The 15905-nt window shown below is 45.1% G+C and overlaps 1 protein-coding gene across 2 annotated transcripts in view; it reads left to right on the forward strand.

The window, feature by feature from the left end:
* SV2B (synaptic vesicle glycoprotein 2B) overlaps nt 1-5732 on the forward strand; it is a 75498-nt gene extending 69766 nt beyond the window's left edge. For both annotated transcript variants that reach the window (XM_080395204.1, XM_080395205.1), the window contains 3 exons: nt 284-484; nt 2788-2947; nt 3895-5732. In XM_080395204.1, the coding sequence (XP_080251330.1) occupies nt 284-484; nt 2788-2947; nt 3895-4078 (545 nt within the window). In that variant the 3' untranslated portion in view covers nt 4079-5732. The remainder of the gene's footprint in view (nt 1-283; nt 485-2787; nt 2948-3894) is intronic.
* Nucleotides 5733-15905: the final 10173 nt, after the last annotated feature.

Consider the following 15905-nt stretch of genomic DNA (forward strand, 5'->3'; position numbering starts at 1 on the left):
AAAAAGCTTTTTGCTTCTACTCAGAGAACAAACCATAGTGCCATCAAAGCAAAAGCCTGCATTGCCCTGTCCTTGTGACTTGGGGATACTGGTCCAGGTGACTCCACAAATAAAAGGAGTGGATGAGCTCACACATACAGCTAGAGTTTGCCACTAAAATAAAAACTCCCTGGCCATTTCCATTTGATGAGGCGCTCCTCTCAGATCTTTGATTTGGTTTTGATCCTGACTTCTGTTGCTGCTGTACGAAAGGAGATCAAGACTTTGCCTCTTTCCCTCACAGATCTCTACGAACACAAATTCATCAACTGTAGGCTCATAAACAGCACGTTTCTGAAGGAGAAGGAAGGCTGCCATCTCGACTTTGAGGAGGACAATGATTTCCTGATCTACCTGGTCAGCTTCCTGGGCAGCCTGTCTGTGCTGCCGGGCAACATCATCTCTGCGCTGCTCATGGACAAAATCGGGAGGATAAAGATGATCGGTGAGTGGGGACGATGGGTGCATGGCACAGGTCGTGGGTGGGAGCATGGCTCTGCAAAGAGCCAGGGTCAGTGAGAAGGTCTCGCTGCATCTGCACACACCAATACGAGTGGAGGTGGCTCAGGTGGGGCTAAGTTGTTCCCATATCAAAAGAAGCAGAAGGGTAAAAAGACTAGAGGGTGAGGCAATGTTTTATTCTGTGGCACTGGGCAAGTTACCTGCTCCCCGCCTCCTTACCCTGCTTTTCTGTGTATCTGTGACATCCTCCATTTTTATTTTGGCTTTTATGTCAAAGCCTGCGTGTTTATCCAGTGCTCAGCACAACAGGGTCAGAGCTGAAGCCGGACCTCTTGGTGCTCTTGAGTTGATGCTGATGTCCATAGCATTCTGTATGAAGAAATAAACGCTTTGCTTGTAGCAATACATATTCACAAATATTATTTGATGTGGCCGCTTAACAGCCCAGGAGTTCCCTCTTCCAGTTTCTGATTTGCAAATGATTTTGCAAAGAGCTTCAGAGAGCATACAGTAAATTAAGTGGCCATGTCACAGCCAAGCAAGATGCCACCCTTTAGCGATATGGTAATAAGTTATCACCTTATCAGCTCTATGATTACTTTGGAAACTTCTGGTGTTTCTTCCTCCAGGGTTCAGACCTTGCTCTCCAGGTACTATGGGAATCATGCCTTGAGGGACAGCCAAGTGAGTTAATAAAATCAGTGCTGTGGCTCAAGGATGAGGGATGAATCACTCTCCCAAGCTCTCCTCTCTCTTTCTCCTCTGAGAACAGAGGGATGTTCAGTTAGCTTAGCCTCACTGTCAGACAGGTTAAGGTAAGCCAAATGACCCCAGCAGTGTGTCAGGAATATAGGCTAGGGGAGAAATGACCATTCATGTAGTGAATTTGGAAAAGACCCAAACAAACCAGTGGGTCTGTGGGGAGTAAATTAAAGAAAGCTGAATGAGAATCAGATTGTCCACCCTGCAAACATGTCAACACGTCAGCATTTTTGTCTAGAATTGTGATGACAGCTGGAATCCTAAATGCTTATTTCTTCTGCAGAATGAAAAGTACAGAACAAAAATTAGTAATGACGCATTGAAACGTTTCACTACAGAATTTTCAGTTGAAACAGCCTTCTGGCATCCCATCCATATCACTCTGTTGAACATATTATTTCTGGTCAGCTTAGCATGAAAACGGAATTTCACTTCTGTGCTATGTGCCTCGCTGGGACTTCAGTTCGGGGCCGTCATGTTCCCCTAAACCCTCTCCTGTGCCCATCAGCAGATCTCCTGGTGCCCGCGTGGTGACCCTAACGCTGCATTGTACCTCTTCAGCAGGGGGAATGTCCACACCACACGGTGGGGGACCTAGTTTGGCCAGGTACCCATGGAGAAGAAGTGAATACGGAGTCCTGCACAACAACTTTTCATAAACAGGGCACCACAGCAGCAAGATGCAACCTAATGTCCAAAATGAAGCATTTCAGTTGCAGTTCAGCATGCAAATTATTTTGGATGGTATCAAATTGATTAAAAAAAAAACCTCAAACAAACAAACAAAATGGATTTCTGGTAGTAAATGGAGATATTTCAGCAACAACAGAACTTTGCAGTGAAAGATACTTTGATTTTGTGAAAATTGCATCTTTCAGGTGGAAATTCCCAGTGGGGAACAAGGAGTGATGTAGCCATTAGTATTTCTGAATCTGAACTGTGCCTAACTGAGCATGAACGTTCTCACTTTCTCCCTCAGTGATGTTCATAAAATTATGGCTCCTGTGCAAATGTGCCATGAAATCTAATGATGTTCTTATAATTAAGAGAGACCTCAAATGCTTCATACAATTGACTGTAAATTATCCTAATTGGGACTAGAAATGTGTCAAGTGATTTCAATATGATATGAAATGCACCAGCTCTTCACTCAAAATTCAAGCTGAAAAACCTTCACAATGATTCCTCCTCATTGACTTTCATGTTTACTTGCCTCTGCTCTTTCTGGGTCCATCTGGAAGTCTGAGATGCTGGAAACCTGCCTGGAAAAGCCTGTCTTCAGAGTCTTCATAGAGCAGGATTATCAGCAAGATCAGATGGTCACTGAGAACATTTTCAGGCTGGTTTCCAGCATCGGCAAAATACAGACAGGCAACATCAAGGTATTTTTGGATTCCTGCAGATTTAATTTGTTTTGGGGTGAAACACCGTCGCTTGAAAGCCATCTTTATCAACAAATGCGTTTGCTCAACTGTGGACAGGGGAAACTCGTGCCAACATTTTTCTCTTGGTTTCCCCTTGTAGGTGGCTCGATGTTGATCTCAGCAGTGTGCTGCTTCTTCCTTTTTTTCGGCAACAGCGAGTCGGCAATGATTGGCTGGCAGTGCCTCTTCTGCGGGGCCAGCATCGCTGCCTGGAACGCCCTGGACGTGATCACTGTGGAGCTATATCCCACTGACAAAAGGTGCTCAGAATGTGTCTCCTTTTAGTCTCCACCCTTTGACTTTGTCGTCTTGGTTCCTGATTAAAAAAAAAAAAAAAAAAAGTCACTCTAGATACATGTAGATGGGGGATGTGTATTTTTTATTATTTTCACCAGTCCTTAACCACTGGGTAGTCCTGCAGCTGTACTGGATCAGCATAGACAATTTGCAAACCTAATTCCGCATGGTGGCTTGTGTGCAGGGAGTCACGTGGGAATATGGAAATTCTGGACGAATAAAATATGGAGTCTGTCATCTCCATGAATGTGCATGGAGGTCTGGTCTTTCAGACTGTCCCCCAGCCTCTTGTCATAGCTCATCACTGTGACAGCTTTCCCTTCCACAACCTGGAGGCAACCACTTGCACAGAATGGTTTGGGAGATGGGGCAGCACAGGAAACTTTGGGAGAATGTGCTGCTGATGAAATCTTTCTTTACAACATCATTATCAGCCTTTTTTGCCTTTTTCAGGCTGTTGGAGGAAGCCAGGAGGTAAGGAGAAGGACTGTGCTTTGAAGGCAGTGTGCTTTTAGCTGCCAGGTGAAGCGGGATTTGGAGGAGAGCTGTGGTTGTTTCTCTGGTGACAAGCCACTCCAGCCAGCACTTGGAAGGGATTTGCCAAGTTCTAGAGCAGGTTGAGGCCAGCTGTCCTGGGGAAGGGCAAAGGCTGACACAGTGGGCCACTCTGGGGCTAGGCAGAAGCCGAGATGAAAAGGAGAAACGAGTACACACAGACATTTTCCTTATTCACACAGACATGCAAAACAGAGACTTCTGTTTATCTATTTATTTATTCTGCCTGGCCTTCCTTGCTAGAAGCACAGCCAGGGCAACAGAAGAGCATCCACAAAATTACCCATCCAGATCTTCTATAGTTATGCCAAGAACCTCCCACCTAACCACTGCTTTCTGCTGTTCTTCCCCACAGGGCAACGGCCTTTGGCATCCTCAATGGGCTTTGCAAGTTTGGTGCCATCCTGGGGAACTCAATCTTTGCCTCTTTCGTAGGGATAACTAAGGTGGTTCCCATCCTTCTGGCTTCCTCTGCTCTGGTTGGAGGTGGCCTGCTCGCCTTGCGCCTGCCAGAGACTCGAGAACAGGTCCTGATGTGAGCAACTGAGGCCAGGGGGGCCGGGGGTAAGGGCGCAGAAGAAGAACAAAAAAGAGCCATGTTTGGAACAATCAAAATCTCCATCGCTGTCCTGTTCTGTTGATACCTCAAAGAGAGATGGCAGAGGGAAAGAAGAGCCCAAAGGGATAAACCCACCCCCCCCTAGTTTCTGACCCTTTTACAGCCACGACTGGTGCATGCAGCTGCCCCGCACCCCTTGCAGAGCTCGGGTTAACCTTGCCTCGGCGGGGAGCCTGCCCCTGCCCTCTCCATCCCAGTGTAACCTCACAAGACGCCAACAGCGGCTTCGTGCATGTGTGCGCCCGCGTGGGTGCGAGCGTGTCCGAACGGAGAACAGATGCTGCCCCCCTCATGCCTTTGCCGAGCTGTGAGATGCCGCCTGCCTTGCCCAGCACCCCTTGGCAATTCATAGCAGCTGTGCTCAGACAGGAGGGCATCCAAAGGGGAGGCAGGTAACAACCCTACTGCAGGCGAGCTACAGCCATAGGGACAAGAGCTACAGATATGGCTAGTGACACTAGCTGTCTTGAGCTTGGAGTTACCACCCGAACTGTCTGGAAGAGTGAGAGTCCTGATTTCTGGAGGATATGAGGATGGGTGATCGGCGCACTCAGAAGAATCAGGGTTTCAAAGCCCTTTAACTGTCTTTACTTGGGCATAGAGAATCACTAGGCACCTTCTTGGTCTGGGAGAGGAATATATACAGAATTATATACGTATATATATGTATTTGCACATACTTTCAAACATACATACACACATTGAAATGATAAGCTATTGAAATTTATAATTTTTGATTTCTGCACCCTTAAGAAGATCTTCAGAGAGACGCTAAAAAATAATCCAAATAATTTGAGATTATCTGGAGTAACGACCAATTTAGTAACACTTCATTCTTTATATCCAGACACCAAATACTGAAATGTGTTGATGGCTGGGAATATATATTTCTATGATGATTAAGAGGTTTTTTCCTACAGCTTTCAGAGGAGAAATTGATATGATGTTGGAGCATTCTGCAAACCAAATGTGTACATATTATCCAGTGTAAATAGGGGATTTTTGGTCTAATACCTAGAGTATGGTAACTGTGAATATACCAGCATTTTAGCCATATTATTTAAAGCATATGATGCTTGATTTTCTTATCTACTTGGGTCTCATTGAAACACTGTAAGCACAGTTACTTAAAGCCATTTAACTTGTTACACAGGGAATGCATGCAGCAAGCTTTCACTGTACAGAACATTAAATTCCCCATTAAGTGGCACGGTTAACTTTGATAACCTGTAAAGACCATTTTTGAAATTCATATGCCCTTTTTATCAGATGACTTAAGTCCTGTTGCACCTCAAAGCAAAGCGAGTTGTCTATTTTTGGATATTTTTTCTTGGGAAGCAAGAATGAAATTCATACTGTAAAATAACACACCAATGCTCACAACTGGCTGGATAATGTTAAGTAGACCTTTCAACAAACTCAGCAATGGACCAGAATTTATCAGAAATTGTCACATTAAAGCAGGGAATTTGTCTCACCAGGATATTTTGTGACATGAAAAGTTCTTTTGTACTTTTGCTAATGACCTTCCTACTTAACTTTCTTTGGATCCCTCTTTTTTTTTTTTTTTTTTTTTTTTAAACATTCAAAATTAGGCTGAAATCCAGCAGGACTGAAGTATAACACCTCTGCCTTCAGGTGCGCAGAGACTGTCAAATACACTAACAGCTGACACCAGGGGCAGCCCCACGCAGCCGTGGGAGCCAGTGCTGGTGCAGCTGAAGGACACAGAGCATGGTTAGATCACAGGAAGCAATGAGATCTGATGATGAGGCAAAACCCTCTAATGAGCATCACTTCTGTCATTGCATCAATCAGGGATAAATAGTTACGGAGCAGCTAGGCTACAATGGGCTATTTGGGATTTTTGAGATTTATTCTGAGGTTTATGAAATTGATAAAATCACAAGCTGCTGTAATAACTGAGCTTATTATGCCTCATTTCTTCATTTTATGGGTAGCTTAGGGCCTTTTTTGATTTGTCTTCAAAACAGCAAGGTTCCTTCTCTAAGGTAGGAATGAATGTAATTATGTCCTTTGGCAGCAGTTCACAGCTTCTGTTGAGAATCATAGCCCAGAATGTGTTTTGGGTTCTTGTTTGTTGGTTTTTTTTCTTAAAGAATGTCTGGTCCTTTTGTATGGGAGAAGCAGCTAAATATGTATTTCAACACACAAGATCACCATGGTCTTTATGTTTCATCAATTTTGTTGGGCTGTGCATGCCAATTACCACATTACAAATAGGGGGAAAAAATTATTTCATTTTCTAGACTACTCTGTTTTGCTCCTCCGTGGAGCCAGAATTTGTCTCTATTTATTTTATGAAGCGCTCTCATTTACGTATCATCCAATGCTCTGACAGCAAACCTGTCTGGTTTTGTTGTCCATTGACATTTTACAGTGACACTAATGACATAATTTCTTTTGCAAAACTTCTCTGTTAATTTTTGGAGAAGGAAGAAATTGAAGTCTTGAGGGGATAGAAATGGTAAGGTAATATCAGGAAATATTATCCAATCTTAGAAACCTTTCTTCTTTCGAGAATGGCTGTTTCACAGGCTGCTAAACCTCGCCTGCAAGAGATTAGCTGAGCCAAGGTAAAAAGCAATAGGATCTTGTTGTCAATGTCACCTGGGCTACGTGTAGAAACTCTCTGCACCCCTAAAATGCATGGGTCAGTCACTTGAGGTGTAGAGGATGACGCACATGTGTTGGGACACAGCTCCTCTCCCTGATGGACCAGGGAGTTCATGATCTAATAGGAAAGGGCAAACAGACACGGCGGCTGGTACACAGGAGCCTGGGAAAGGACAACAGTGAGCAGAGAAGGAAGAAAGGAAAAGCTAAGGAGAAACCGCATTGCCTAGCCTTAGATACCTACGAGTTAGATATCTAGATCTGAACTCATCACCCTGGGTTCCCGTTATTCTCAGTCGAAAGGCATAGGCAATTTCTCAGGCACCGTGCCGAGAAGATGGCTCGCCCTGGAGAGCCTGGCTCCTCTCCTTCCCTAACGGAGAACTCCAGGGCAACAGCTCCAACTCATTTGCCTTTGTGACACCCAGACTGACGTTTCCCATCCAACTTCAGTGTGAACAAGGCTTAGTCAATACTCCTGGTGTGTTTGCTTATTGTCCTTGTCGTGGTGTAAATCAGCGTAGGCTTCGCACTACTGCTCTCCAGAGCAAAACGGTTGATGGTGCAGTCCCCTCAACATCGGCTGCGTTTTGATTTGGGTCTCAGTTTCAAGCCCAGGACTACCTGCTGGGCTGAGCCTGAGCCACAGAGCCCTGGAGGTCCGTAGAGGGGGAGATTTCTCATCAGGCACCTCCTCTGACAGCTCGGCTTTATTTCGACTGTAAAATCAGCAAAAAACCCACCTGCAGCGCAAGGGCCAGCATGCCTCCTCCAACGGTCCCCCCTGCCTACGTCTGCCACAGCGAAAAATCTCCTTGTCTTGGATACACTGGATCACCCACAGAGAAAACTGCTGACCACAGGTCCACTGCTGATCCCTGCAGAGCACTATTTCCTCGGATTCATGAACTTTACTGCAGCAGGGGCACAGAGGACCGAGACAGGGGACTTGCCTTAAATCCCAAAGACCTCTTCTAGAGGACAGCTGGACCCCTGCCTGCACGCGTGGCACACACCAGTACAGGGACTTTGTGGCGCGGGAAGGGTGGGTGTAGGGCACCCGAAGTGGCCTGCTGTCACTTGGTGTCTTTAGCTGTACAGCAGGGCAGCGGGGGTCGTGGGAGGGGTTCGTCACCGAGTTTCTGAGCATGCAGAAACAGACATTTAGAGGAACACAAAGCACTGTTGCTACTGTTATAAAAAGACCTGTGGCATTAAGGTAAGAGTTCTGCCTCCTTATATTCCCTGTTGATTTAAGTGGTTGTTTCGTACCTATTCCTTTACTTCCGTTGTTCAGGACAGATTCTGCCTCTGCCTTTGGCTCTGCTACATCCTACTGGTGGTGGCTGCCGGTTGTGCTGGGTGGGGTGATCCCCTCCTCACCCGTATGAGCCTCAGCGCCTTGAAATGCTACGTGACTCATAAACGGTGGTGCACAAGATCTTTTGGACTAAGAAAAGGATCACACTTGGAAAACCCATATGCAGAGCCAGATGTTCTGCACGCTGGGGAAGGGTCAGGCAGCCCGATGTCCTGTGGTGGTACTGGAGAGATGCACTAAGGGATATTCCCCGAGCCTGGGAGTGGTCCAGCCCCCAAGGCTGCGTTCACATGGGGGCACAGAGCAAGGCTGCATGGGGCTGAGCTTTCTGCAGATGTGCAGGTCTCTTCCAGGTCCTGCTTTGAGACCTCTGACAACAGAGTATACTCTGATACTGCTAAGGAGGCCCTAGGTCCACTTATGTTCCCTGCTTATGTCCTTTGACTTTCCAAAGGACACACAAAACCTGAGAGTATGTTTTTAGGTTTATGTAGATTTGCCGCCCTAAACGTTATATTTCCATCAAGTTTCTTCCTCGATTTCTCACCCTTGTATTAGCAAATGCTGTTTTTAGGAAGAATCAATCCTGGGAACCGCAAAGGAAACAAAACGAAAGAAATTTCTTTGATGTACGTGATGCTAGTGCTGTATAAATGTACACACACTGCAAGTTCCACTGTAAATAGCACCCAGTGTTGTGCATTTAATGAAATGTTTCATTTAGATGTTCTGTCAACTCTGTGTGTGAAATAGCCAATTCCAGTCCCTTGGTTCCTTTTCTTCTTTGGAAACCTTTCTGCTTTTTTTTTATTATTATTTTATTTGATCTGTGTCTGGTTGTCACTGGAAATTGCAGCTGTTCCAATGGACTTTGTTTTTGTTCTCTCTGTCACATTAAAAAGCTGGAAGAAGAAGAATGACTCTTGTAGTGTTTGTGTTTAATGTGCATTTTGAGTCCTTTTACAAAGGCTGCTGCGGGTGACTTTGTACCCTGGCAATGCGGGAACTTCCTCTGATGTCTGCTACTTGTATGTCCTTGCTCTCTAACAATCCCAACTCAATTAAGTCTGTCTTCTACCACAACTTTTTCACCCTGTATACTTCCTAACACACTATATGAGAAAAATCTTTATCCTGAAAATTCTTCTGGTGGAGGCAGCATGAAATATTTTTAAGTGCCATGCAAAACCAGAAAGCTAAACCCTGCTTTGTAACAAGAATATGTCAAAAAAAAAAAAAAATGCACTGCTTGTAGCTTGGCATGCCATTTGGCTATAGCATACACTCTTATGGATGTATTTCTAAGGATGTGTGCTCTTTTTTTATTTGCAGCTCTTTGTATAAATCTAACTATCCACCCCATGCTTTCAGAGCAGGATGATAGAGACCTGCACAACATAAGCTGAGTGAGAAAAGCACTCACGGTGTAAGCAGTGGAGGCTGGTTGGCAGACTATGGGGTTTATGCATGAATTTCAGCTTTATGTAGTCCATAAAATGCAGCAATATCTCTTCCCCCAGACCCACCGAAGGTCAGCAGGGTTCTGATTCTGCGTCAGCTCTGGTTTCTTGGTAAGACATTTAGCTGCTGAAAGGTTGTCAGGTCAATCAGTGTTTAGTCCTCTCTTTACATACACCGCATATACGACATGCTAAAGCTAGCATTCAAGTGAGACATAAAGAGCTAGAAGATACTGGAAATGCAATAAAGGAACCATGAAGGTGCCTCTGTTACCAGGACACTAAATCAAATATTTTTCCTTAGCTCAGGTTCAGCCGGGTCCCATAGGACCCATCTGAGCTGGGGTCCCACTGGGTGAACCAAAGCCAGCAGCAGTCTGGGGGAGCTGGTAAGGTCTGGTCTCAGCTGCGACCTGGTAAGGACTGCTCGGGGGTGGAAGCTGGTCGGGTCTGGTCTCAGGTGGGAGCTGGTAAGGTCTGGTCTCAGGTGGGAGCTGCCAGCTGTGAATTCTGTAATGTTCATGTCCAACTGCCGAGTACAGAGCCACGGAGTCAACAGTCTGTAAGCCCCTTCTGTGTGTTCTGCCTCTATGTAGGAAACTGTGTGTCAGCAAACACAGTCAAAAAGCATTTTCTACAAATTGGGCTTTCAAATAAAGGTCAGAAATTTGCACTGAAAGCCTTGGAGGTGATTTCGAGTGGTCCCTACTCCAGGCGAGTTGACATTCTGCGTAAGGCTGAAATCTCAGTAAGCAGGAAAATCCCCTATTTGAATGTTCAGACAAGGCTGCTGCTAAAAACTGTGCATAAAAAGGCCCTGACTAATTTTACAGTAGGGCACAGGAAATTTAAGAGCAGGGTATGTGATAATGGCCACCTGAGACAGCATAGGATGGACCGGCTGACAAGAAAACCTTTGCAAATCTGTGTTCCTATTTTTCCATATTGATGATTTTACCTTGACCGTCTCATGTTTCACACTATGTGGAGTTTCTGGCACAGATTCTCGTAGCTACTAATAAATGACCCAGATTCCCTGAATGTGCAGGCTTACCCAGGCTGTCCCAGCAGGTTACCTGGTAGGGGAAGAAGGCTGGAAATGACAGCATTCCCAGCAGCCACTAAATCCAGCAAAAGGCCTGAGTTATGCTTCTGAATTCTGAAATTGGAATATTAATTGCATCAGATTACAGTAAGATGACCCATCATTTTAGCAGGTACCAAAACTCAGGTCCTGGTTTTGGGACTCTTAAAGTAGAGATCAAACTTGGCAACTTGCATTCACGTTGGCTGAAAAGTCAGGGGAAGAGCAACGACTTGGTCAGGCGCTTGGTGCTGGGAAATGGAGCCCGGTTTTTCCAGCTTGTGGCAGAAATTGCCAGATGCTGAGCACCCTGCCAATGCACAAACACTGATATGACTTTGTGGCTGACATTGAGTCTTTAATTCTCAGACCAGTTTCTTGTAAGCAGATGTGTATAAAACAGAAAGGACTAGCCAAAGAAGTTCCCACAGATTTTTATCTTTTTTAAATATTTTTTTTATTGCTCTCAGTGGCCAAGGAGAATTAACTGAAAATCTACAGCTCCTTGGCCCATGATAATGCATACAGTTAGGGCTTATATATAATTTTTGACATTTTAATTGTATACAGTTATTACTGCGTGTACCCATAAAGAACTACTTGAAAAAAATTGCAAGTGAGATAGAAATTTATTATTCAACATTTGTTTCACCTATTAAAATATGTGTGTATCTATCGCTACACACATATATGCACACATGTATTTATATGTAAAACTAAATTACTACAACTAACCGTACTGATCCTACCTCTACTTTTTCTGGCCAGAATTTAGACCGTCTCCGTAAGACCAGAAGATGGCAGCGGCTGCACACACCATGGACTGCTGGTCCCTGCTCACCGCTCTGCAGCACCTCTGAGCCAGGGACAAGGTGTCCTGGCCAGGACCCTCATCATGCACAGGCAGGGTGCTGCAGCAGTGCCATCGGGTACAGGTCACAGGGGTCTGACCCCCGAGAAAGTCAGGGGAAAGGGGGTAAGAAAGCAGTGATTAGAAAGCTTAGAGAAAAAAAAGAGTCCTGTTGCGTGCCAAAGCTTTTGAAATAGTTGTGCAAAACTAAAGCAAAGCAAATGTAATTATGAGGGCGAAAACAGGCGCATTTCTGCTTCAGTAGACTAGTGCAATGGATTTCAAGCTTTCTTAGCCTGAAGCTTCTAAGTGTTTTCCAGGGGAGATGTAAATCCCTTGTAAAAATGTGTTGAGACTCCAATTAGAGGAGAAAAGCTCCCAGCTCGCCAGCGCCTTACCCTCAGATGCAGGAACAGGTCAGCACAAGCCGGGACTCCTGGGGCAGCCTGCTGAGATGCTGCAGTGAATGGGTTTTGTAAACAAGGTCTCCAGCCCAGCTGATGGCAAGATGTTATCAGTATTGCCTCACCAGTTCCTCCTTCTCCAGCCTCAAGCACAGGCAGAACCTCCTGCAGTTACAATCTGAGCTGTTAAAATGAGAAGTTTCTCCCCAGAGTGGCTTCGTGAATCCCTCCTGCATCCCATGCATCAAGACAAGGGTCAACACGTACATTTCTTAGTGCTTTGTTTATCACCTCAAAACAGCCTGAGGCCACAAATCATCAATGCCTTCCCTATATGGGTGGTAGGTGATTCATATCAGAGTACTGAGCCTGCCCAGAATTAACGACCACCATCACCAAAAATTGCAGTTGTCTTTCTTACAGCTTGCAGGAACCATGGAGCCTAACCTGAAATTTGTGATCTACTTAAGCGGGGCTTTAGCCCAGCCTTATGAGTTTGCTCCCACCACAGCTGGATGCAGCTGCGGTCGAGAATGGATTTTCTATTGATGGTTTCTCTCTAAGAACCAAGATCTTAGGGTTCCTTGGAAAGATTCTCCACAGAAAATAAACAAAAGAGCTATCCAGTAAATATGAACAGACCTAATTTTTGCAAGGAGACCAAAACCAGATGTCAAGTGGCTTCATTCCTCTCTTTTGTAACCCTGGCAAAGCAAAGAGACTTACTCCGGGGGTAGCATCTTCCCAGGGTCGCAGCCCATTCCGTGGTGGGGTGCCACAGGCAGGACGGGAGCTGGAGCAGGCTCCACGCTGGCTGTGGGGTTTCAGAAGCTGGTAATATTTCTCCAGAGGGAGCCCTTTCTTAGCCTTGAAATCTTCTCCTTCAGACTGGGAAGAGAATATTGTATTCAGCCTCTTGAAATACATCCTTGAATGATAAATCCAGCACTTTTACCCTTTCTTATTCAGGACAAGGGTAAGAGCTTTGAAAACTTGCCAGCAGCCCTGTTCCTTCCCTTAGACCCCTGAACAACAAACTGCTCTGCAGAAACCAGCCACATACCGAGCCCTTAGGCCTATAAATATTTCAGAACAACTTTTTTGCAGCCCTCGTTGACCCTACCCAGAGAGACCATAAAGAGTTCTCAGCCCTGGCTTGCCCCAGCTGCAGGACCCTGCAAAGTCACTTTGTCCCCTCTCACATCCCACCTGGAAGAGGACAGGAACAGGGTCACCTTTGTGTTGGTCTCTTGCTCTATGTGTGGCCACCCCTGCCCTAGGGGCCCGAGAGACCTTCTTTGGCAGATTTTCAGAGGTTTGGGGTTTGATGTGCCAGTTACCATTCAATGTCCCGAAGCTCTGTTACTTTGCTGGTGTTTATCTCTGGTCTTGCAGCATGTCCCTCCTCCAGGTCAGTTAAAACAGCTTTTTCTTTTAAATGTGTAAACGTAACTCCAAGTAACCAGTTTCCCTATCTCCTCAGGTCAAGGTTCAGTATACAACTTGTGTGGGAGAAATTCTGGTTAAGGAGAAAAAAGAAGTAACTGGGTGAATGCCGAACCCACCACAGGGCAGCTCAAGACTGAAGATAAGCGTACCCCTTAATCATGGCAATGATTATTGCAACCTTCTGATGCCCACTGGGAATGAAACACTGCCTTAGATGGGCTTTCGAGATAGGATTTCACAAAGAAGAGGAAATCCAAATGGCAAAACGATGCAGGGAAGTGCTAAAACAAACAAACCAACCCCACAAATTAAAACCCAAACCCTTCCCTGACCATTATCTGCTTTTAAACCCAATTAAAAGCAATTGCAGCTTTTCATGGTCACTCCACTTTTGGCTCTGGGAGAAATTCTTGTCTGGAAATTTTGACATCCCAGCCTGCTCCTTGGCAATGCACAGACAGCCTAAACAACATGGTGATACTTGTCTCAGGCTGCTCAGTCAACAGCAGCAAGAAGACAAAACCTCTTATACCCTCTGAGAGAGACGAGACCAAAGCTCATCTCCACTGTTGTGGGGGTAAATGGTGTCACAGACAAGCCGAAAGACTCTCCCAGCTCACGCCCTGTGCTTGTAGGTGAGAATTCATGGCCTTTTGCTGGACATCTTGTTCACATGGGGATGGTGTTTTGGAGAAAATAATTGATGAGAGGAGCAGCTTCAAGACTGGCTCCACTCAAGCCCGAGCTGAGAGGAAACTCAGAGTACGAGCTACTTGGGATGTCTCAACCACCTTCAGCTCACTGCCTTTCCTTTTCTAGGACTGGCTTTAGACTTTGAGGCAGGCTTGCATAGGAATTTTTACATTATATAGTCTGAACTTTATCAGACAAATAGAACATTTTATCATCCAGATTTTCTTTCTGGTAGCACTTGCCAGCAAAGGATGCTGAGCCCTTGCAAAGAAACCAACAGTCTCAAATAATTTCCAAGAACCACAGGCAACACAGACAAAAAGCTTGTCTGCATGAGAGAGCTGCTTCTGATGGATGGGCACGTGATCTTAAGCAGGGTCGCTATCCTTGAAAAGTCTTCACCCCGATGGTCTTCTGTTGAAGGATGCACTAAAACATGAGAAATCACCAAGCTAATCAGGAGACAGTAATGCTCTTCTGACTGCTGGTATCTGTTTGGTGTGAGGCATTGCAACGGGCCTGTCCAACGGCTTCTCTCAGTACAACACTGGTCAGGGTGCAAAGCAAAAGCCTCAGCCCAAATCCCTCCCGCACCTGCAAGCCCCACGCTGGCAGAGGTGTGGGTGGCAGGTTTGCTGCATGAAGATTAAGGTGGTGGTGTGGCTCGCTGGAAAGCTGACAGTTCTTTCTTGCTTCAGTAGAAAGACTTTCTGAACTAGATCTCTGAGGTGACTCACAGCACAGCAAAATGTGGGAAAACCACCTTCTGTCTCCTTTTCTTTCTCTGTGTTTTATGTCTTCAGCTTCAGGTATGACTTCCCCAAGCATCCACCTTCGTTTGATGCAGTTGGAATCTGGTGACATGACTCAAATGCAATGTTGATTTTTAAGCAAGATTATGTAAATCCAGTATGTTCAGTCACTGTAGTCCTGGGAATTCCCTTATCAGCAATATAATCATTGAGAATTAATTCCTCCAGTCTGTGAGACAGTGTCAGGGAAGGAATAAGGGCTGGGCTAATCACCAGACATATCCCAGCCAGGAATTCCTCGTGCATGACAAGGAATCAGCAGGTGAAGTGTTTGTACCACAGAGATTTCCACCGCAATGACCCTGCTTCTCAAAGGGTGCACCAGGCATTGCACAAAGCATTAAAGCCAATGTGGAGGAAAATCTAGTTTCTTCTGTTGCCACGTAGGGATCCTAGTCTAGTTTGGTGTCTGCCCTTGAGCTGATTTAGAGATAAAGCATCACAATTTTCTGTCAAAGAGCTGCTCTGTGGTCGTAGCCCTGACTATTGGTTCTTGTGTTTCCCTTTTGCTCTGTAACAAGAACTTGTTGCCTGGCATTACACTTAGGAGTAAAGTCCTTGGATGGTGGCCTGACTAATTTGGTTTCAAAATGAGACATGGGGGAATGATGCTTCCAGTACCTGTATTATGTCCTTGCATCTTTCTTACTAATTATCTTCACAATCACAACTCACAAGTGACTACTTAGTTTTCCTTTGGATATAATTTAGCTTTATTTATTGTTTTTGTTGGTATTATTATTCATAAAATGAATTATCAAGGTAACCTGGCTGATGGCATTTGGTAATGACTTCTGCAAATCACAAAGAAAAATCTACCTTCCAAACTGAGGCAGAAGCAAAAGCAGGGCAAGGTGATGACGAACTTTAAAGAATAGGTGTCCTTTCAAGTCAAAGATTCATTCCAGATTGAGATTATAAGGCAGTAAATAATGCAGCTGAGCCTTTGACAACAAGAAGCAAATTTACCCTGTTGCAAATGTACTAATCACTAGCCTAGTGACTTGCATTATTAGCTGAGAACAATTATTTTCTCC

This window comes from Falco punctatus (assembly GCF_963210335.1).
Source record: "Falco punctatus genome assembly, chromosome: 7".
Classification (NCBI taxonomy): Eukaryota; Metazoa; Chordata; class Aves; order Falconiformes; family Falconidae; genus Falco; species Falco punctatus.